The following is a 24128-nucleotide window of genomic DNA, read 5'->3' on the forward strand; positions in this document are numbered from 1 at the left end:
AAAAACACTGGCATATGATTAAGGGCGACATTTACACACGGTGTTTATACAATGTTTAATAGCACACATAATAGTTCAGGTTTAATCATCATTTGTGGACGAGAGGTCACAGGGGGCAAAAGATGGAGGGAATTTACCAGCAGAAAATGGAGACTGCAGACTACAAAGGCTGTTCTGGGATGACACTTGACACACATACATTAAAAATTTTCTCAGAACCCTGAGTGATTATTTGAAACTCACCTCTCCCTCAAGAAAGGAGCAGATAATAGCCACAAGTTTGCTGGGGGTCCCGTTACGTTCATCGCTCGCCTTCTCCACACTACTGGCATCCTGTTCGCTCGTCTGGGGGCCGTTGTCGGCGGACCCAGATGACGAGGTCTCGCTAGCGTCAACTATGTTCAGGCCGAAGATGAGCAGCAGGTCGAAGAGAATTTGCAGAGCCGTCACTTGTACGCCTTCCACCTCGATTTGGGAAGCCTGTGAAATGAAATCTTAACCTTTTACCACTCTAATACCCATTTTGAGGCATTGGTAGTATGTAAGAAAAACAAAGTAAATTAAAGATTTCTTACAAAATTCAAGTTTGAAGGGCTTCATTTCCAGCCCTTAGATACTGACGAGCAGCAAACAGAATAAACCCTGAACAGTCTGCATAATGGGGACATTGGCTGCTTTCTTTTAATTAAACAAGAGCTGTAACCATATGATGACTTACGCCCCCTATAAACGCTTGGTATTAGTTATGAGCTTTTTTCGAAACCTAAACGCGGACCCTAAGTTCAAGGTCAAGGTCACAAGGTTCAAAATTTGTCTGCGTATGGAAAGGCCTCGTCCATAAACACATGCATGCCAAATATGAAATTGCTATCTGAAGCGACATAGAAGTTATGAGCATTTTTCGAATCACTATATGTCCTCCTTCGGGGGCATAAAAATGTCTTAGAACATCAAAATAAAACAGAAAGCCACATAAACTAGAGAGCGAACACCATGCTAAATCCTTGAAATGCACTAAGTGACTCCGTGACCTAGTTTTTGACCCGACCTGACCCATAATCTAACTTGACCTAGATATTGTCTTGATACAACTTCTGACAAAGTCTGTTAAAGATCAGATGAAAACTAGTTCAATTAGAGAGAGGAAACCATGCTAAATCCTTGAAATGCACGTGAGCCCGTGACCTAGTTTTTGATCCGGGCCCGTATTCATCAACCGATTCTTAGACTCAAGAATAAAGAATAGACTTTGAACCAAGAAAATGTGTTCAGTGTTTGAATATATACAGGCCTCCACTGGTGATTATGCCATTAACAAAATGCTCTATATGAAAAATAATATTGATAGCGATGTTTATTGCAAAGTTTGACTCAAAATTAAATACATTCTTGAATATTCTACTTGAAAGAATTTTCTTTATTCTTAGACTTAAGTCTAAGAATTGTTTGGTGAATACGGGCCCCGGCATGACCCATATTCGAACTTGACCTAGATATTGTCTAGATACAACTTCTGACTAAGTTTGGTAAAGATCGGATGAAAACTATTTGAATTAGAGAGCAGACACATAAAGTGTGACAGACTGACAGACAGACAGACTGACAGTGCGAAAACTATATACCCCCTTTTCTTTGAAAGGGGGCATACAAACAAAATTGTGATGTCTAGGAAATAGTGATAATTGAGAGAAATAATCAGAAATAATGAACAGCGTGATAAGAGGCTGTAATATTTTGGCAAAAAAAATCGCTGTACCTGCATAAAAAGAGGAATGTAGGTGACTAGCAGGTCCTTGCTCAGGTAGCAGCACAGTCCCAGGGCCTGGATGGCCGTGTTACGCACTTCAGCATCCTCGTTCTGTATGCCTGGCACGATCTGGAATAAAACATCAATACGAATCTTCAATAGTGAGGACAAACTGTACAATTATTATTGTTTGTCATTTATTGTGGAGCATTTTTATACTTTATTGTGGGGCATTTATATATTTAAACGATTGCATGGGTTGACCGAATCAAGAATTTTACACAAACAAATCTGAAAATGACAAATGCGCATTCCCCTTTTTTCCGATTCTGAAATCCATAATTTGATGTGTCCATGAAAAACCACTTACTTTCTTGCCGACAAATATAAATGTTTTTACATTAAATAGTGTTCTTCCTTGTTTTCTTTCTTTAGTATTGGCCATTATCATATGTCATCTCCATATTTCATATCACGATGATTCCCCTAGAATTTTTCCGTTTAGATTTGAGTTTAATCAACCAGGGATTTTTTTTCTTGATTACTGGAAGGGCATACCGTTGTGGGGAAAAATAATCAACAAAACTGAAAAAGCAATTTAAAGGAAGTTTGAAATTTGGGGAGAATTGCATAATTATCAAGATCTTGTCACAGTAGTGCCAAATCCCTGCCGATGTTTTTGCTTGTATGAGAACATTTGTTTTAGAGAGTAGAATAATATTTGTAAAACATGTCACCTGTGTCATCTATTTATATTTCAAGGAACAAATAGTTATATAGTGTTGGAGTAATGCTGTAGAGAATAAAATATATTTACTTTGAAATAAAATTAAATATAATTTAAAATTATAGATATTTAAAATAAAAAAAATAAAGGGAGATATATCAAAACTATGGCCAAAAGAGTTATGGTTCATGTTCACTGCACTTCTCCTAGTTGCCATCTGTTTATATGTCATGTTTCAAGTAAATCCCTTCAGTAGATTTAGAGTTATGCTCCGACAAAAATTTACTTTGAAATTAAATAAAGGGATATAATTAAAAAACTAAGGTAGATAGAGTTATGGTTCTTGGTCACTGCACTTCTCCTAGTTTCCATCTGTTTATTTTCTAAGTTTAAAGTAAACTCGTTGAATAGATTTGGAGTTATGCTCTGGACAAATTTCTTGACGGAAAGACGTAATCACAGACGGACGGACAGACGGGACTAATTACTGTATCCCCTCTGAAAATTTGTTCGGCAAGGATAAAAAGAAATGACCTTAGGGGAAGGGGCCTTTATAAGGCCCTAGCGGCACAAGCTAAGGAAGGAAAGAAGCCCTGTCGACAATTATTTAAATGAAACGAATAAAAACAATTCTATTTCCGTATGTAATGGTCCGTTAAACGAACCCATTCCCAAAGATATATTGTAACCTAAAATCTAATTTGGAAAAGAAAAATCTAATTAAAAAATACATGTATTCATATAAAAATTAATGTTAAATGATAAGTATATCTAAATTTTATTTCAATAACATCTAACACAGTATATAACTATAATTTAAATGATTTTGTTTTTATAGCTTGAATCATTATACAGAGCTGAACTAAATTACGAATTCCCAAATAAGTGCCAAAAACTGAAAAAGGCGATGATGAAGGCCTAACAATCTAAGCAAACCCTGGTTCAACTTTTACTGACAGGGGAGGTAACAGATATGATTAATAGTTCACCGTGGCATCCGAGGAGCGTTCTCTAGATCTTCCCCAAAGACACCAAGTACTGGTTACAGGCCCACGAAACGGACTTGAGAGCATTCCTATAAGCCTGGGGCTTTCGATGCAATCAAACTAAAATTAATAGGTTTAAACTATTTGATTTGATATGTTTGACACCCAACTAGGCCGGCAAGACCAAATCGGAGACAGGTTCTACTTCTTGAGCCTGGTATTGCAGTCATCAACATTAAGTATCCAACGCCCAAGCAAACCAAAATTCTTCTATAATGACGAGAGACCAAGAAAAGGTTTGCAGCCAGCTTATGTGAAACTGAAAATCTTCTCAAGGGCTTTTTCTCTCTTTATTTGGGAAAAGAGCCTGGCCTTCTATTAAGGGGGAAAAAATATTGACAAAACTAAACAAGATGTGTTTGTGAAACACAATGTCCCCCTATATGATGTTTGACATTGTAGGATGACCTTGACCTTGTGAAGGATGACCTTGACCTTGACCTTTCACCACTCAAAATGTGCAGCTCCATGAGATACACATGCATGCCAAATATCAAGTTGCTATCTTCAATATTGCAAAAGTATTCATAAAATAAGTGATTTGGGCCACATATATTTGACCTCTGACCTTGAAGGATGACCTTGACCTTGACCTTTCACCACTCAAAATGAGCAGCTCCATGAGATACACATGCATGCCAAATATCAAGTTGCTATCTTCAATATTGCAAAAGTATTCATAAAATGAGCGATTTTGGCCACATATATTTGACCTCTGACCTTGAAGGATGACCTTGACCTTGACCTTTCACCACTCAAAATGTGCAGCTTCATGAGATACACATGCATGCCAATATGAAGTTGCTATCTTCAATATAGCAAAAGTTATTGCAAGATGTTAAAGTTGGCGCAAACAGACAGACAGACAGACCAACAGACCAACAGACAGGGCAAAAACAATATGTCCCCCACTACTATAGTGGGGGACATAAAAAGGGTAAGAAATTTCTCAAAGTAAGATTGAAATTTGGGGGAAATTTGCATCATTTTAAAGAAATACTCTTAGGGGACAGGTACTTCGCTCGGGGGAAGTGGACCATCCCATCCTTCTAATTTGGATCAATTTATTTCCAAAAGTAGGGATGTCTGGTATTTTTATTTCTATATTTTAAATATTTCTTAAAGAAATAAATTTAAGCTAACAGCGCAGACCCTGATGAGACGCCGTGCGGCGTCTCATCTTGGTCTACACTGTTTGTAAAGGCCTTTTTTCTAGACGCTAGGAATAAAGGGTTAATGCAGTCACTAAGTGTTGTCCCTGATTAGCTTCTGCCGCCTGCACATACTAATCCGGGACGACATTTTCACCTGAAGAGGATTTTGCTAAGAAGAGAATTTCTTTTAACAAAATTACAATGAAGAAGAAAGTGTCTTCCATAATTAGACTGTGCGTACTGCACAGGTCAATCAAGGACGACACTTAACACGCATGCAGTATGCAGAGTTTTTCCAGCACGAGGCTTGAGTATTTTAGCTGTTGTTGCATTTAGGCCAACTTCCTGAAGAAATGTCAGTTTGCAATACCCCCACCCAACAGAATGAAATTAACATCATATAAATGTCATTCCCTTATCAGTTAGATACAATTAAAGTAATACCTAAATATTTCTTACACGTGCTTTATTTTTCGACACTTAAACAGTAGGACTCTTTTTCAAATCTTGCAAAAATCTGCCAGTAATTGGGACTAACTGACTTTAAATATTTGTAAGTCCGAAACAGTTTTTGTCAGATCGACTAAACTATAACAGCAAAACACAACAAAAGTTAACTTAATGGCAAATGTTAAAGTTTGACGCAAACAAACAAACAAAAACACAAAGCAACAAACCAACAGACAGGGCAAAAACAATATGTCCCCCACTATAGTGGTGGGGGACATAAAAAGCCAGTGATTTTTTTTGCTTTTATTTGTTACAGCCTGTGTCATTTGAATTGGGAAAATTTGCGCGATAAACCACGAAATTGGGAAAAATAGTGCAGTAAACCATGAAATTCGGAATTAAGCATTATAAATATGATTATAACTAACAGAATTAAAATTGTTTTTAAGTGCATGTTCAAGGTTTTTTCTGGCCATTTTAGGAAAAGGAATCTGGTCAAATTGGGAATGTTTTAATTGATAAAAGTGTCAATTTTGAGAATTATTTATCAACAAAAAGGACTCAATTAAAGTTATATATTTTGTAGAATGTTTGAATAAAAAGTTGAGATCTAGAGTTAAGAAATCATAAGTCATAAAAGACTTCTTCCTTAAAAAAAAAATTTATTTTTTTGAAATTGGGTTTTTTTGTGGGGGGGGAAATTTTCGTCAGCTTTTTGGGTAAAAACGTTGATTTTTGCGATTTGGAAGCATCGGAAAATCGGCGGTAATTTAAGCAAAAAAAAAAATCACTGAAAGCTGCAAGAATTTTGATGAAATCAAGCTAAAATAGTGTTATCACAAACCTTCAGGTTGATCTGTCGTTGCTTCTCAGATTCAATGTCCTTCTCAACCACCGTGATAGGTTCACGGATTTCAGACACAATCTCTGCGAAATACGCGATCATGGCCTCCGCCGTACCACGAAGTGCGCAGATCCGCGCGACGATCGGTTTTACTAGCCTGTGACTGACGTGGTCTGCCATCAGCATGTTGTGCATTAGGGTCTCCAGGGCTTTCCTGTTTGCAAGAATGAAATGCATGGGAATGTTTGCTCAAAACTTTTACAGCGAGTGGCGTAATTGTTAACTCTTGAATATAGGTGTAAATGGAGAAAAAATTTATTTGCTCAAATATTTTGAAAATGTTTGATTATAACATTGCTTTTAAAATATTCAAGTTTTGAACAAATTGACTCAAAAGAACTTTTTCTCACCATTTTGAAAAAATGATCTTTACCTGTCAAAATTGGGATTTTTTGCATCAATTTACCTTAACATGTGAAAGTTTATTATCGTTAGATTTACAGCATATGAACAATTACTGATATAACTGACTTTAATAGAAAATTCTAAACATAAATATATCAGTAAAATGGATGTTACAATTTTAACCCTTTCCCACTCAGAAGCAAAGTGAAAATTGCTATGTGCAAACGGCATAAAACCAGAACAGCCTAAGCGTAACTTGCTGTCTGTTCAGGTTTTATGCTGTTTGCTGCTCAACAGTATCTAAGGGCTGAACATGAAACCTTTTAGACTTGAATCTAGTAGGAAAGGTCTTCAATTAAATATAACATTCTTAGAGACTTGAAACACGTTAAAATACCTATCTAAGAGGTTAACACTTTCCCACTCAGAAGCAAAGTAAAAATGGCTATGTGCAAACAGCATAAAATCAGAACAGCCTGCGAGTAACTCGCAGTCTGTTTGGGCTTTATGCTGTTTCCTGCTCGTCAGTATACAAGGATACAAGGGTTGGAAATGAAGCCTTTAAAATTAGAATCTAGTAAGAAAGGTCTTGAATTAAATTTAACTTTCTAAGGGACCATTATTGCGTCAAAATATGTATTTAAGTGGTAAAGGGTTAAGGGCTGAAATGCTTTATTTCTGCACTTAATAGCTCTATTTTCAAAAATCTACAAGTTAACATCATTTTAGAACGTTTACTTGAACTTTCAAGGCATCAGTTTACACCTTTAAAAAGACCTTATCTAGACATAGTTTTAGAACTGTTCCTCGACCTTATTAAAACTTTCACTACATGGTTTTTGACCTTTGTAAACCTCATTACAGAAATTTCCTACACTTTCACACCCAACTGTGGCCCTGATATCTTACCTAGATGAGGCGTCGGCCGTGTCCATGAGGCTGGTGATCTGTAGTAACTGCTCTATGATGAACTCTCAACCCAGCTGGATCTCTGGGTCCTCACCTGTCTTCAGGTCATCAACGTACCTACAGCAACAACAGGAGAGGATTGGGTTAAAGTACCACCAACAACCACAGAGGGGATTGTCTTCCAGTCATCAACATACCTACATCAACAGAAGGCATTGTCTATCACTCGGGGCTTTTGTTTCACCATTTGGTGACGAGGCCTTAGAAATCCTGTCTGCGAAAGGCATACCTTAAGATTTTTATTCCCAGCCAAATGCCAATGGATATAGAATTGGCGTTGTTCGTCAATCTGTCACAAAATAGACAGTTATATAAATTCAACAAATTCGCTTGTTTTCCTTTGTTTGGGGGAAGCCCCTTCATGAGTAAAGTGCCTACAAGAGTGCTGCTTGGGACAGGTTGGAAAAGAGACAAGTCAGGTCATATTTTCAATAGATCACTCCAGGTTTATTTTTTCTTCTAATACTTAAATTTCAAGGTTAGTTTGCATCATGTATTAATTTGCCTATTAAGTTCAATTGTTGATTTTCCCCCACAAAAAAACAAGGTTTATAAGTGATAGTTTGCTTTTTTAATTCTGATGTGTTCTATCTTTTTTGGAACGTATGCCTTTTACAAAATTTGTCCTTATACCAATCAGTGAACTGTTAACATGATCTTGTTTTATCTACTTCAAAGATTGATCCTTCTTACCTCTGCATGTAACCACAGAAGTCTACAACAGACGACAGCACTTTCTCTAGATGCTCATCCCCCTCTGTTCCCATCTTATGGAAGTAGTCACAGACCACCTGCCAAAACAGGGCGCTTTCGCACATAAGACGGTTTTCCGGCACCAACAAACTGTGGAAAATAAAATCATCGTCAGACGGTTTTCGGGCACAAACAAACTGTAAATAAATTATAATCAGGTGGTTCTCTGATAAACAAACAGTGGAAAATACATGTATTATCAGACAGTTTTTCGGTACCAAGAAACTGTGGAAAAGGAATTCATCTTAGACGGATTTCAGGAACCAACATCCTGTGAAAATAAATTCATCGTCAGAATTGCGGAGCACATCGTCCCCGTGTTCGATACATTGATTGACCTGGCTTCAGAACACGTCATGCCGCTCATGGAGTATGTTCGTCGAACTTGGCCCGAGTTGGATGTGTGGCCGTGCACAGTTGGTCTGTGTACGGACGCTCTGTCCGTAAAAACAACGACGTCGAAGATAAATATACATTTATTATTTCATTGTTAATGATTAAATTCAATACACTTGAAAATTACAACAGATCTTGAAAAAACAGATGGATATAAACTGACGTTGTAAAATATAAAGACGAATCCGTCATTGCGCAACCAGTTTCAATTTCTATGTACAAGATGGAGAAATATTATTATATTTTACTGCTTCTTTGATGTTATGACAATAGTTTGTTTCTTATTTTCAGGGTGGCACCGACGCCTCAACCACAAGGCCAACGACTGCTGCCCGCCGTTCTATCTTCTGGCGAAGCTTTTGCACGATGAGGCCGTCACCGCTGTCAGAAACGCGGAGCTCGTTTCGGATATGAAACTCCGCCGATACCAGCGAGCAAGATATGCGACTCTTCAGGGGAAGACTTTCGCCCTGTGGAAGTGCTACAGAGAGGGCAACCTCACCTCCACAGGTCTGCTGAAGGCGTTCAGCTGCCTGTACAAGCCATCTGTGAGTGTCACAGACGCCGTTGAGTAATTGAACAATGTGTTGATCTGAACAAGTTTGTGGTCTTTGAAAACAAGTGTTTGTTCTGTTTCTGTTTTAAATGTGAAACTTTGTTGCTGTACATAATCTCTGTCGGTAGTTGTATTAAGTTTAATAAAAGTTCTTGCGTTTAATACATGTATGTAGTTTTTGTATAAGATGATTTGTTTGTTACCCTGTGTGAAATATAATGTTTGTTTTTTTGTGTTAAATGTGAATGCAGTATATGTTATTTGTGTTTTTTATAAATGCCAAAATAAAAACACAAGAAACAATAACTTGCATTCTTTTTATTTTAATGTTCAAATTATTCGAACATTATGACCGTTGTTACAAATTTACATGGAAATCTTATTATTTTATTGAAGAATGCTAAAACATCTAAATACTCATTAAATCTGTTTGTTTTACACAATAATCCTAATCTTTTTTAATTGATTGGTTAGTTGTTAGTTTGGATTCAAAGGTGTTCTTCGTTTTTACAAAGGTGCAGATTAAATCAATTTAGATATTAACGACCCGTGTCAAGTAATGTGTTAATCAATATTTAACAAAGGTGAAGATTAGGTAAATTACAATATTAACGACCCATGTCACGTAGGTGTTAATAAGTATTTTAGGTGTTGATTTATTGATTAAATCATGGACTCAATTTTGAGACGAACCATAATTTGAGGCATATATAACAACAACAACAACAACATTTATTAACTAATACACAAGTGTAACGACATGGATGATAATTATTTTGCAATTTGGTAATATTTATAAAAATCATGCAATGGAGGAAGTTAACAAATATTTAACTGATTTATACCGTAAGATTTTTCCTTTTAACATCGATAATCATGGACAAATACTTATTTTTGAAATTATATACTGCCTTGGTGCGTCCGCATGTTTAGTTTGCAAATTTTATATGGTACCCATATTTAAAAAAGGACATTATTAGCATAGAAAAAGTTCAAAAAAGAGCCACAAATTTGAGGAATTCATCCTATGAGGAACGACTTAAAGAACTAAAATTACCATCACTTGCTCATCGCAGAATTCGTGGGGATGCCATTCAAACATTTAAAATAGTCAAAAATATAGATGATTGCGTTTTTGAGAACTTTTTCAATTATACATCATCAACTAGAGGACATAACCTAAAGCTTGAGAAACCAAAGTCCAGAACATCTTATTGTCAAAATCAATTTTCCAGAAGAGTGATTAACATGTGGAATGACTTGCCTCAATGTGTAGTTGATGCCAAGAATGTATTAGAATTCAAGAGCAGGATTGATCTACATTGGAATGGGGACATAGTGTATAAGTTTTAGTGATCACAACTGTTGTTTGTCAAAAGGACATTCATTCTTTACCATACTTAAGGAACTATTTTTTACTGAATAAGGGCTATTTTTATTAGTTGTGAGAACACATACGGATACAGTACCATAAGACGTCGATAAGAAGAGGGGTTTAAAAAGGACTTAAGTCCTTACCACAGAGCCCAAAATCATCCTACAGGTATCCTACAGGTATAATGATAGTTGTTTATAAATATTTATTTTGAAAGATAAATGATTTCTAAATATTTCTTAGATAATCTTTGTATATTGGAAATATTAATAAGAATAATATATATATACTTAGGTAATTACTTTAATTAGTCATATCGTACCTGGTAAAAAAAACATACAAGTTATGTTAGTCTATGCCAAAATATAACTTTAATTGGTCATTTCGTACCTGCAATAAACATAAAGAACATCTAATGCATGCAAACACCCATCGCAATTTGTTTCCATAAAGAACAAATATTAAAAAGGTACGAGTTGACCAATCTGAAAAATGACTAAAGTACGAGTTGACCAAATCGGGTACGAGTTGACTAGGGTACGAGTTGACTTAGGTACGAGTTGACTGGCATTCAGAGGGTAATATATGGACACAACTTTTAAACGAAATGTCATTACTTTCGTTATAGAAATGTTCAACAACAAATGTTAAACTGAGAAGTGTTTTAGCTTTTGACAACTTTCGGGTAAAACACACAAACTTGACATAGCAATATCGTCTAAAATCTTCACTGTGACACCCACAAGGCCACAACGGCTCATACACACACCATTATTGATGGAAGAGATTCAGTTTACCCACAACTTTGCAATTTGTTGAAGAAAAACAACTTAAAAAGTAAGCAAAACTTACCTTTAGCTTTAAAAAAGCAGGAATTTTATCAGAAAACCAACAATGTCGAACTTTGCCCTACTGTATTGATTCAATGTATAAGCTGAGGTTAATTTAAACCATATAAAAACCATAAGAAAATATGAAAATAAATTGTTCCCTTAACTTAATTACCATGGTTTAGGTTATTCTTAAAAAAAAACTATTGTTTTATCTCAAGAAGTGTGTTTAAAAAGTACGCGAAACGGTCATCACAAGTTAAAGTCATTATGGAAACGACGTCAGCGCCAAATGGGTCCAAATCTCATTCCCAGCCACATGCCCAGTGTGCACCCAAACGTTGCTGCAACGTTGTATTGAGGTTGCAGTCAAACGTTGCAGTTTGGTTGTACCAATGGTGTATATGAAAGTTTTTCCAAACGTCGCTGCAACGTTTTTTTTCCAAACGCTGCTGCAACGTTGTATTTAGGTCGCATAAAAATGCAGTATTATATATAATAAATGATATATACAAAAATGATCCCCGCCTGGAAATCGAACCCACCAACTCCCGATCGCTAGGCGGACAGTCCCTTGTGATCTTTTATTAGTGCCCAGTCCCTGTGTTTAGCTATTAGGCTAATTAAAATAATTAACTTTGCATTATTGGCAATAAATGTTGTAGTAAATGTAATAGGCACAAATTCAGTACTTATTTAATCTACTTTGCACAAAAAATCACCACTATGCAAGATATTCTGACAACAAAAATATATACATTGATCCGTAAAATAGTTTCTCCTCCCATAAGCAATAAAGAATGCATTACATTCTAGTCGCCGCGCTTCAGCGCGACGCCAATAACACAATACATGGTTTTATAAAAGAAAGCATGAAGTACTTAACAAATATTTAAGACTTTAAAAAAATATCACATAACACACAATACAATGTTTGATAAACACGCATGAAAAACCGCACAATTTAAAATTAAAGCCGTAACAAGCTCATACTGTATTTCCGTTCTATACATTTTATTTTCCTCGTCAATCTTGGGGTTGAGGCCATCCGCATCCACACCGTGCATCAACAGTATATATATATATATATATATATATATATATATATATATATATAAATACTATTGCCACCTTAGGGCGAAGTGCGCAAAAACACAGCACTTTGGCGATTTTTTTTAACTTCTTTAAACTCAGTTTATGTTTAATAAAAATCTCATAATTAAATAATTTAAGAGAAAAACATTGTAAAACTATGAAAAAATATTTTAAATTTTGCACAATTATATGTTAAATTTCTAAATTTTCATTTTCGACTTAATTCTATTTCTACCTAATGCCAAAAAACCCATATAGAAATTTCACTTTACCTCTTCAATGCACTTGGGAGAAGGGAACTTAATACCGAAAACATACTAATTTACGCTCTACTTCTCTAAGACTGTTGATAAATTTAGCAAAAATAAATATTTAGATAATAAATAATAAATAAAAATATATTATGCCGATACACGTCTGTAAACGTAACAGCATAATTTTATTATGCGTTTATGATACTTTTCTTACAATTTAATATAATATTTAATATTTATAATATTTATGTATTATCCGCGTGCTGATTTTTCTCTGATCTAAAAATAGAACACATACACTAAGTAAATGTTAGGAATTAGGGTGCACTCAGATATATACGTTTATTTGTTGAGATTCAATTGCTCTGTTCGATCACGACCTCGGCGATGCATTAAATTCATCCAAGTATTGTGTGCTTTTTGTTGGTTACTTCAGACATTTGTGGAACATTCAAGATCTTACATTTATTTCGACTCACCTATGGTCGGTGTTGTGCTAAACCGTTACGACATTGCTTTGCACGAATGAATCAGTGTACGCCTTTTACTTCTGCTTAGTTATTTGTTTACAGTTTAGTGCTTGCATTTATTGCGCCTAATTTACGTCACATTTACTATCACGTGATGCTTCGAATAGCCAATTACCTTGATGGTTAATATTCTTATCAATGTAAGTGTAATTACAAATATTATATAAATTCTAATTTTGATAACTGAATTAGTTCTCTGGTGGATTTTGATTAGCGTCTCTATAATGATGGCCAGCTAATGGTTAAAACAAAAACAAAACGAAACAACGTAAAAAACGACATTGAATAAAAGTGTGGTCATCTGCTTCGAACGTTCATTAAATACATAGCATTGCGAATTTAAAACTATTTGAGAGATCCCGAACCTCACACTTAGCCCAGCGATATAAAACACACATAAGTGTGAATAATCTTTTGTAATACAAATTGAAAGGCAATAAAAGAGAGCTTATAAATAATTTAATAACGGCTGGATTAATCAATGGTTAGAAGAAACCAAAGCAACAGAGTTATAGTTTTCTGGGGCACGATGCAATGAACGAAATAACAAGTATCAATTTTTCTTTTCGTTTGAACAAAAAAAAACACAAATAAAACGCGTCTGCTAATTTATTTGATGCATGTATTTGGTTTTCACTTACGCCAGTATTGTATCGAAGTATATGACAACGCATTCTCTTACTGTCGTAAAAATAAGACCTCTCGATATAAGATTTAACGATATGAAATAAATGTATACTTTATTATTATACTTTAAGAAGAAGAAAAAACAGACAAACAAACATAACAGTGCACTCACACATATTGTGTATTAACTATTATACATAATACGGGTTCGATACATACAATATTCTCATTTGTACGAAATATTTGTTCTGATATCGCATAATTGGTATGCAATTGTCAAAAAATGTACGCCTGAATATTCATATACGGCTATAAATAAGCATGTTGCAATATACATATATTTTGCCATACAAGTTTTATAATTTCGCTTGCATCTTTCTATTTCTATGCATTTCCAGCATTTGAAGGGACTTTTAAATACAGCACTGACCGCAGTTGTATCTGATATTTTGTGATGCTATGCAATGTAGGACCATAGGCGGATCCCCTAAAATCGCCAAAGTAAAGTCAATTCATTTGATGTTTAACACTTAACTAGATCTTAATCACCTATTTAAACATGTCAAAGCATTCAACATCACTATAATCGTGGCGCTTCTGGGGAGCTTTGCCCCCCTGGACCCCCAAAACGATAAACTATGCACTTTTTTGGCTTTAAAAGAAGGTACTTTGATGAAAGTATATAAGGCGTGACATGTTCGAGAAGTGGTTGTCAAAGCCTTCAAAATCACTAAAATCGTGGAGCTTAGGGGGGGGGGGGGGCTTCGCTCCCCTGGACCCCTATCACTATGCCCTGCACCCACCAGAGGTTCTAGCGGCCCCCCCTGGACCACCGGCAAAACTTTGAATATCCCGCCCCCCCCCACCCCAAACCAGATATTCCGGAGCCGCCCCTGTGGACGGGTTGTTGTTTTGAAAATCTTTCTAGGGAAGCATATTTGTTGTAATGTATATACCCTGTATTGTTCGTACCCAAATGTTTTTTCGTACCCAATTTTGTTTTGGCATACTTTGTTTGTACCCTGAAGTTTTGTGTTTTGTTACCGTTTTCTAAAATATGTATCTTGGTGGATTTGAGCACTTAATACAAGTAAATGTCCAGCGTAAAGAAGCCTGTACGTCAGGTATACCCTTAACACAGTATTGAGTCGAGGTACCTGACAGCTTTCATGTTTGTCGTCGGATAATTGACGTTCAATTTATATAAAGTAAATAGTCTATAAAATTGATCTTGGCAACAAAAATGTTCACACCTTAAAAAGGCACTTCACCATTTAAACTGATGTTAAATTTAATCCCAACTGCTTAGTTGAAGTAGTTTATTAATATTTATGTTGAGTCATATTAATACTGAAATAACTTTGCATAAAAATAAATCAGTTTCTTAAACACATGTTTTCTCTTATAATCACATGTGTAAACACGTATGTCCGAAAAAAGCATTGTCAGCAATCTTGTTCATTTTTAGATCGGCTTATTCATTCTTAGAAAGATATTTAATTATTTTGTATTTTTATATACATTTCCAGCATAAAGTTGCATTTTCCTCAGTGTGCAATTGCTGGAAGAATAAAAAAGCAACGTATGAATACAAAGTGTTGTGTTTTCATTTCATTATATTAAGGAATTTTTGCAGCAATATGAAACACTTTTTAGCTTCTGATTATTTGCCGTAAGAATGTATTTTGTTTTCTACGCAAACAGTATTATGTCGAAGTATATGAACGCATTCTCGTTATGGTGTCAGATTAAATATCGTCATATAAAATGTAACGACATATAATAAATGTAAATTTTATGATAATTTTTAATATAAAAATAGAACAAACGTAAAACATATTCACGCAAAGTGTAAATTGACTTGATTCACTACTTATTTCTCAATAAATAGTAACATCTTAGAATTGTTGCTCTCATTTGTACGAAATCTATCGCCCTGTTCTTATGTAATATGCATACACTATACGCCTGAACACATATATGGTAGTCAAAAAAAAATGCATGTAGGAATATATACATTTTATTATAATAGTTTATTATTTTGCTTGCATGAACAAACGGATACTTTCTATGTGTGAGTATTTCCAACATTAGGGGGAATTTTTAACAAAGCGCTTTTTAGAACATATTCTGTGGTTGCATAATTTTTCTATTCGTTTATACCCTGTAATCTGTTCAGGACCATGTTTTATGATCAGAATGCATATACCGTTTTCTAAATATGCATTCATTATATAATATTATTGCATAAACTCTATCTATAATGCCCTCTGGCGGGGTGCAGAAACTTGGCAAATAGATGGCTTGAACGGGAGAAATCGTGTATTAACAATACGATTCACGTGCCGTTCAAGCGCTGTTATGTGTTTTACATATCCATAATCTGGTCTACGCGCAGTTACTTCCCTTCTCCAGCCTTCGACGACTTTCCAAGCATAATTGGGGAACTGAATAAGCACCAGTTTCCTCATGCATGCAGGGATAATGACGATTTCAATCCACTTTTCAAGTAACTTGTATACCATCTGCACTCTCTTGACATCAGCTTTATTGTATTGGCAACGTCATTGAAGTTAAGGTTATTTACTCAACACTTTCAAAAGACTATGCTCAAAATGTAAGTGTTTATGTACCTTCAACGTTCCTGCTGTAAATTCCAAAATAATTCCTCATTTCTTACTTTACGCTGCTGCATTTCAACTTTGCATTAATCCACTGTTTAAACACATTTTAAATCGAAAGCTGCCTATCCGAAAGTAAAGCCTCGTCATTTCGGATGATCACCGAGTGAGGCATATCTAAAACACAACCTTGAACTGTATTTAAATAATCGAATTATTTTGTCGATGTCGAATGAACAAAATATTGTTTTCAATGTTATTTAAAATTATTTTGGTATGTGTGATTTGTTTATGCAATAATAGCGAAAATACACATTTCTCGGACATGATCATCTGCCGGCGCTCTCAAAATCCGTTCCTGCCCTCGTGCCTGCGGGCGCTCTCAAAATCCGTTCCTGCCCTCGTGCTGCGCACTCGGGCAGGAACGGATTTTTTGAGCGCCCGCAGATGATCATGCCCTTGAAAACGTGTATTATCCCTATAGTAAAACTCTAGTTGCTCCAGCATTTATTAAGGATAGAAATGTAATATTTTAAAGTACATGTAATCTAAGTGATCATAAACGTTAACACAATTCCAATAGTTGTTACATCTTTTGCATATTTTATTTCAGTTTTCGTGAATGAATAATTATGCATCATGATGGATTTCAACATAGCATACAACATCGTTTGTCCAACGAAAAGGAGTCTGTACTATGGGGATGCCCTTAATACAGCATTAAATCGAAGTACGTGAAAGCTTTTATTTTTGTCGTCGGATGATTTAAGTTCAACTTATATAAATACATTAGTCTATTACAATGCATTTAGAAATAAAAACATTCAACCTGAAATAGAACATCACCATTTAACTAGATTTTAAATTAAAAATCCAACTGCTAAGATGAAATAGTTATTATTTTTTATGTTTCGTCATATTAATACTGAAATAAATTTGCATAAAATTAATCTTTTTCTTAAACAAAGTTTTTTTTATAATCACATCTGATTATTCATTCTCAGACATCTAGTTTTATTATTATGTACTTTTATATACTTTCCCAGCATTAAGTTGCATTTTATACAGTGTGCAATGTTATGTTTGGTTTTATAAATTCATACTGACATACTGAAGAAAAACAACATATGAAAACAAGAATTTGTGTTGTCATTTTAGTATATTAAGGGCTTGTAGCAGCAATGTGATCACAATTTTAGCTTCTGCTAATTTCTGACGCATTTATTTGGTTTTCTTCTGAAACAGTATTATGTTGAAGAATATGAACGCATTCTCTTTATGGAGTCAAATTATAATAGCTGGACATGACAATTAACGATATATATAAATGTAGATTTTATGATTTTATTAAACACCCAACAGAAAACAAACATCAACATATTCAACACATATTGTAAATTGTCTTCATTCACTACTTACATGTTCTCCATAAATAATTTCATCATAGCATTGTAACTCTCATTTAAACAAAATACTGATTCTGTTATCGAACTACTCTTATGTGATATGCATAATAGTTACGCCTGAATATACATACATGTACATGGAAGGCAAGTAAATAAACTTGTAGGAATATATACATTTTACCGTAATAGTTTAATTATTATGATTGCATGTAATTTACACACTCACTCTGTCTATGTCTGTGTACATCCAGCATTAGTGGGATTTTTAAACAAAGTGTTTTGTGAAGTATACTAATGTAAAACTTCCGCTGCTCCAGCAGCTCAGCATTCCCATCAATAACTTTTAAAACATATTATGGGGTTGCATACTTTATGTTTACACATGTACACCCTGTAATCCATTCAGGACCATGTTTTTTGTTCAGCATGCCTATAACGTTTCTCTCAACATGCTTTCATTATGTAAGAGTAAAAGTCTAGTTGCTTCAGCGTTTATTTAGGATAGACATGTTATGATTTAATGTACATGCAATTTTTGATAATATGCGTTAACATAAATTCAAAAGTTGTGATATCTTTAATTATATTTATTACCGTTTTCTTGCATGTTTAATTATGTACCATGATGGTGTTCAGCATAGCATACAAGTATTTCTCCAACGAAAAGGAGCCTGAACTATGGGTATGGCCTTAAATCAGCATTAAGTGGAAGTACATGAAAGCTTTTATTTGTGTCGTCTTTCAAAACATTTTCGTGGGGTTTTATAACTTTTGTGCGGTCGTGTATACCCTGTAATCCCTTCAGGACCATGTTTTATGTTCAGCATGCATTTAACGTTTTTTAAATATGCCATCATTATATAAGAGTACAACTCTAGTTTCTCCAGCCTGTATAAAGGATACAAATGTTATATTTTAAAGTACATGTTATTTCTGATCATGTACGATAACACAAATCAACAGATTTGATAACTTTTATATATTGTATTACTGTTTTTGTGAATGTATATTTACGTACCATGCTGGGTTTAAGCATAACATACAAGTACAGTCCAACGTAAAGGAGGCCTTACTATGGGTTAGCCCTTTAATCAGCATTAAGTCGAAGTACCCGAAAACTTTTTTGTTTGTCGACGGGATAATTTATGTTCATGTTATAAAAAGAAATAAATCTAAAACAATAATTTTGGCTTCAAAAACGTGTACACCTTACATTGCACATTTCCATATAAAAAGATGCAAAATTAAAAATCCAACTGCTGTTATTTTTATGTTCAGCATGCCTATATCGTTTTCGCAATATGCGTTAATTAAAAAGGGTAAAACTCTTATTGCTCCAGCGTTTATTTAGGAAAGAAATATAATGTTTTAAAGTACATGTAATTTCTGATTATGTATGTTAACAAAATCCAAAATGTTGTTATATCCTTTATTTATCTTTTAACTGTTTTCGTGAATGTATAATTATGTACCATGATGGATTTCAGCACAGCATACACGTATTTGTGCAAAACGGAGCCTGTACTATGGATATGCCCTTAACTCGGCATTAAGCAGAATAATATAAAAGCTTTCATTGTTAAAGATCTCAATAATTCAGGGTTGATTTATACATAAACATATATATATAACAACTATTTGTGGCAACAACACCGAATACAAACATAAAGCATTTCAACATTTGAAGATATGTCAAATTAAAATCCGATTACAAAGCTGTTTGTTTATTTTAATGTTTCGTCTAATGCAAACTAAAATTAATTTGCAAGCATTATTTTTTCAACAAATGCTTTCTATTACAATCATATTTGTAATCACAGATGTCGGGAAGACAGCATCGCCAAGTATCTAGTTCATAATTAGATCTGATAAGTCATACTCAGACGGATAACTTTTTGTATATATTTTGCAGAGTTTTCAGAATTAAGTTGCAGTTTTACCTAGTGTACAATGTTAGGCTTGGTTTGTTCATACGGACTTGCTTGAGGAAAACAATATCCTTACACAATTTTTTTACCGACAATATTATAGAGTAAGCACGTGTTTCAGCAACGTGATCAAAGTTTTAGAGTCTGCAAATTGAATTGATGTATTTAATTTGGTTTCCCCTAAACCAGTATTTTGTCGAAGTATATGAACGCATGCGCCTATATTGTCAAAAATCAATTGATGTTACATTATCGATATATGATGAATGTACATTTTGATTTATGATGTTATGTTTAGTAACAGACAACACACATGCACACGTTTACGCATATTTCAAATGGACTTGAAACAATACTTATTTTTTTACTACTTTAATAATATCGCTTCAATGGATGCATTTCTTTTATCTATTTTTATTCATGTTAAGTATTGGGAGGGAATTTTAAATAAAGCGCTGATAAAAGTTTTGCTCCAATTTTGTCTCGTATTTTGTAATGTTTACATCGCAGCTTTCTGTTCAGGATTTTGGTCTATTACAGTGGAGAGCCAGCTCATTCGTGAGAGTTTTCTAAAGGTATCATGATCTTTTAAAAAACATAAGTATTTTTCAGTAAAGTGCAACCGCGCTTTTGTAATATGAAGTCCCCACACTGATCCGACATTTGTCTAGCCGTTCAAACGCGCGATTGCACTTTACTGAAAAAATACTTATTTGTTTAAAAAGATCATAAAACCTATAGAAAACTCTCACGAATGAGCGGGCTCTCCACTTTATCCCATTAAAAATGGTGAAATATTTAAAAAGAGATCCTTAAAAATAATAACTGGGTCGCGCTTTATTCTCCCAACACAGATCCGAAAGAGTCACGTGGTATAGGCACTGTGTTAATGCTATTTAAGCGTCATACTGATACAACACATATTAAGATTTATTTCGTTAATATCAATAAAGTCATTTAAACATTTACATTCATGATATTTATTCCTGTATTTAAGGATATACATTAAATGTTTATAATTAATTTTTGAAAATGTGGGTCAACAATATTCTAAATGTTTATGATTTGTTACCGTTAACGTAAAAGTATTTGCCCAACAAAAAGAAGCCTGTGCTGTGAGTATGGCCTTAAAACATAATTAAATCCTAGAATCTGAAAGCTTTCATTTTTGTCGTCCGAATAATGCAAGGTCAATTCGCATCAAGAAATCAAAAAATATAAGAACGATTGTGGGAAAAGGACCGAACAGAAGTAAAATAGCACTAAACAATTTAAACAGATGTAAATTTAAAATCCAACCGTAAAGTCGAAATAGTTTTCTTTGTTTCGTCTTATGCATGTTTACATAACTTTACAACCAAACCTTTCTTATTTGTATTTTCTATTTGTACAAAATATTGGTTTTGATATCACCTTATTCTTATGCAATAAGAATTGAATAACCGGCAAGGTTATACAAACGCATGTTGAAAAATATATACTGCCTTACTAGTTTAATAATTTCGCTTGTATGGACGCACTGCTTCTTTCTATGTTTATGCATTTAAAACATTTGGAAAAAAAACTAAACAAGCGCTTGCTGCAGTTTACTGCAGTTTTGTCGTGTAATTGTAATGTTTTGCATTTCAGCTTTCTGGTCAGGCAATTTATCACTTCCCTCACACGGACTAGTTACAATGAAGTAGGGATTGGTGTTCTGAAAATATTTCTAGGGAGGCATAATATTTGTTTACACGTTTATACCCTATAATACAGTCTGGACCAAATGTAAGGTCCAGTATGCGTTATAACAAATTTAAACTACCACTCTCTAGTTGCTCTAGCGTTTATTTATGATTGTCATGTTATGTTTAAAAGTACATGTAATTTCGTATCATGTACGTTAGCAAAATTCTAAAAGTTGTGAATTTTGTTTAATATATGTATAACCATTTTCGTGAACGTTAAATAATGTACCATGATAGATTTCAGCATAGCATAACAGTATTTGTCGAACGAAACGGAGCCTGTACTATGGGTATGCCCTTAAATCAGCATTAAGTCGAAGTACCTGAAAGCTTTAATATTTGTCGTCGGATAATTTAAGTTTAATTTATATAAAAAATTAGTCAATAAAAAATAATTCGGCAAATCATATGATCACACCTTCAATATCACATTACCATTTAAACAGATGCAAAATTTAAAATCCAATGGCTTAGTTGAACTAGTTCATAATGTTTAATGTTTCCATATATTAATATTGAAATAACTTTGCATAAAAATAAATCCTTTTCTTAAACAAATGCTTTCTCTTATAATCACACGTGAAACACCGATGTTGGGAAAATAGCATTGTCAACAATCTATGTCATAATTTGATCTGATTATTTATTCTTGGAGAGATAGCTTTATTTTTATGTATTTTTATATACATTTCCAGAATTAGGTTACCTTTTCCACATTGTGCAATGCTATGTTTGGTTAAATTCAGTCAAACTTGCAGGAAGAAAAAAGTATCAATACAAAGTGTTGTGTTGGAATTTTATTATATTAAGCGCTTGTCGCAGCAATTTGATCTACGTTTTAGCTGCTGCTTATTTCTATGATGCATTTAATTGGTTTTGTACTAAAACAGCATTATGTCAAAGAATATGAACGCATTCTCGTATTGGTGTCAAACTAAAATATATCGATATAACAATTAACGATATATAATAATGTAGATGTTATGATGTATGTTGTATAAAAAGAGAAAATCATCAACATATTCACGCATATTGTAAATTGACTTGAAACACTTCTAATGTGTTTTCGAAAAATATTAACCTCATAACAGTGTAACTCTCGTTTGTACGAGAATCTGATCCTGACATCGCCGTATTCTTATGTAATTTGCATACAGTGTATGCCTGAATAAACATATAAGGTATTGACATAACAACGCATGTTAGAATATATACATTTTACCATTATTGTTTATTGTTTGCTAGCGTATACTCTGTTATCCATTCAGGACCATGCTTTATGTTCAGCATGCCTTTAACGTTGTTATGTTTTACCGCACATGTAATTTCTGATCATGGACGTTAGCAAAATTCACCAGTTGTGATATCTTTCATACTATTATATTTCATTACCGTTTTGTGAATGTATATGTATGTACCATGCCGGGTTTCAGCGTAGCATACAAGTACTTGTCCAACGAAAAGGAGGCTGTACTATGGGTATGTCCTAAAAACAGCATTAAGTCGAAGTACCTGAAAGCTTGTTAATCGTCTGATAAAATTTATATAAAAATAAGTCCTCAGCAATGATTTAGGCAACAAAAAGTACATACTTTAAATAGTACATCACCATTTAAACACATGCAATAGTTAATCAATGTTTATGTTGAGGCATATGAATACTGAAATTACTTTGCATAACCATACATCCTTATCTTTAACAAATATTTTCTCATATAATAACATGTGTACACACAGATGTTGGGAAAGTAGAATTGCCAACAATCTAGTTTATAATATTATCTGATTCTTTTATACTTAGACGGATCGCTTCAATTTTTATGTATTTTATATACATTTTCAGCATTAGGTTGCATTACTCACACTGTGCAAAGCTATGTTTGGTTTTATTCATTCGGACTTGCTGGAACAAAAAAAAGTATCAATAAAAAATTGTGTTGGCATTTAGGGCTTGTTGCAGCAACGTGATCAAGGGTTTAGCTTCTGATAATTTCTTTTATTGATATATTTTATCTGAAACAGTATAATGTCGAAGTATATACACGCATAATCTAAATATGTCAAACTCAATATCTTCATATAAAATATAACGATATATAAAGAATGTAGATTTTATTATGTATTTTTTTATAAAAACACAAACAAAAAATGGTTAACATATTGACCTATATTTAAAATAGACTTGACTCACTACTTCTGTGTTCTGGATAAATATTAACCTTATAGCTGAGCATTGTAACTCTCATTGCGCGAAATAATGATTTTGATATCGCCTTATTGGTAAGTAATGTGCATACAGTGTACGCTTGGATATGCATACATGTTAAGCAAATAAAAAAACGTATGTAGGAAAATATATTCATTTTAGCATAATATTTTAATTATTTTGCTTGCATGGACAAACTGATTATTTCCATGCGTGTGTATTTCCAGCACTTGGGGATTTTAAACACAGACCTTTTTTAAAACACATGCCAGGGGTTGCATAACTTTTGTTTATACGTGTTTACCATGCAATCCATTCAGGGCCATGTTTTATGTTCAGCATGGCTATATCGTTTTCTAAATATGCGTTCATTATATCAGAGTAAAACTCTGGTGCTCCAGCGTTTATTTATGATAGAAATTAGTACATGTAATTTCTGATCATGTAAAGATTCCTAAAGATGTGATATGTTATATTTATTT

At 33.9% G+C, this 24128-nt stretch overlaps 1 protein-coding gene across 1 annotated transcript; it reads right to left on the reverse strand.

Moving 5' to 3' along the window:
- Positions 1-228: 228 nt before the first annotated feature.
- LOC127857416 (condensin complex subunit 3-like) lies at positions 229-7373 on the reverse strand. The gene is made up of 4 exons (XM_052393811.1): positions 7283-7373; positions 5969-6182; positions 1757-1876; positions 229-480 (listed from the first exon to the last, which is right to left on the reverse strand). Exons 1-4 carry the CDS (start codon positions 7306-7308, stop codon positions 229-231), a joined length of 612 nt encoding a protein of 203 aa, XP_052249771.1. The 5' UTR covers positions 7309-7373.
- Positions 7374-24128: the final 16755 nt, after the last annotated feature.

Source organism: Dreissena polymorpha, chromosome 14 (genome assembly GCF_020536995.1).
Source record: "Dreissena polymorpha isolate Duluth1 chromosome 14, UMN_Dpol_1.0, whole genome shotgun sequence".
In the NCBI taxonomy this organism is placed as follows: Eukaryota; Metazoa; Mollusca; class Bivalvia; order Myida; family Dreissenidae; genus Dreissena; species Dreissena polymorpha.

Excerpts from the sequence above, each read along its gene's own strand:
- LOC127857416 (XM_052393811.1), bottom strand. The coding sequence starts at position 7,308 with ATGGACACGGCCGACGCCTCATCTAG. Across the intron at positions 6,183-7,282 it reads ACGGCCGACGCCTCATCTAG|GAAAGCCCTGGAGACCCTAA; the intron begins GTAAGATATCAG and ends TCTTGCAAACAG. Across the intron at positions 1,877-5,968 it reads AACGACAGATCAACCTGAAG|ATCGTGCCAGGCATACAGAA; the intron begins GTTTGTGATAAC and ends GTTTTATTCCAG.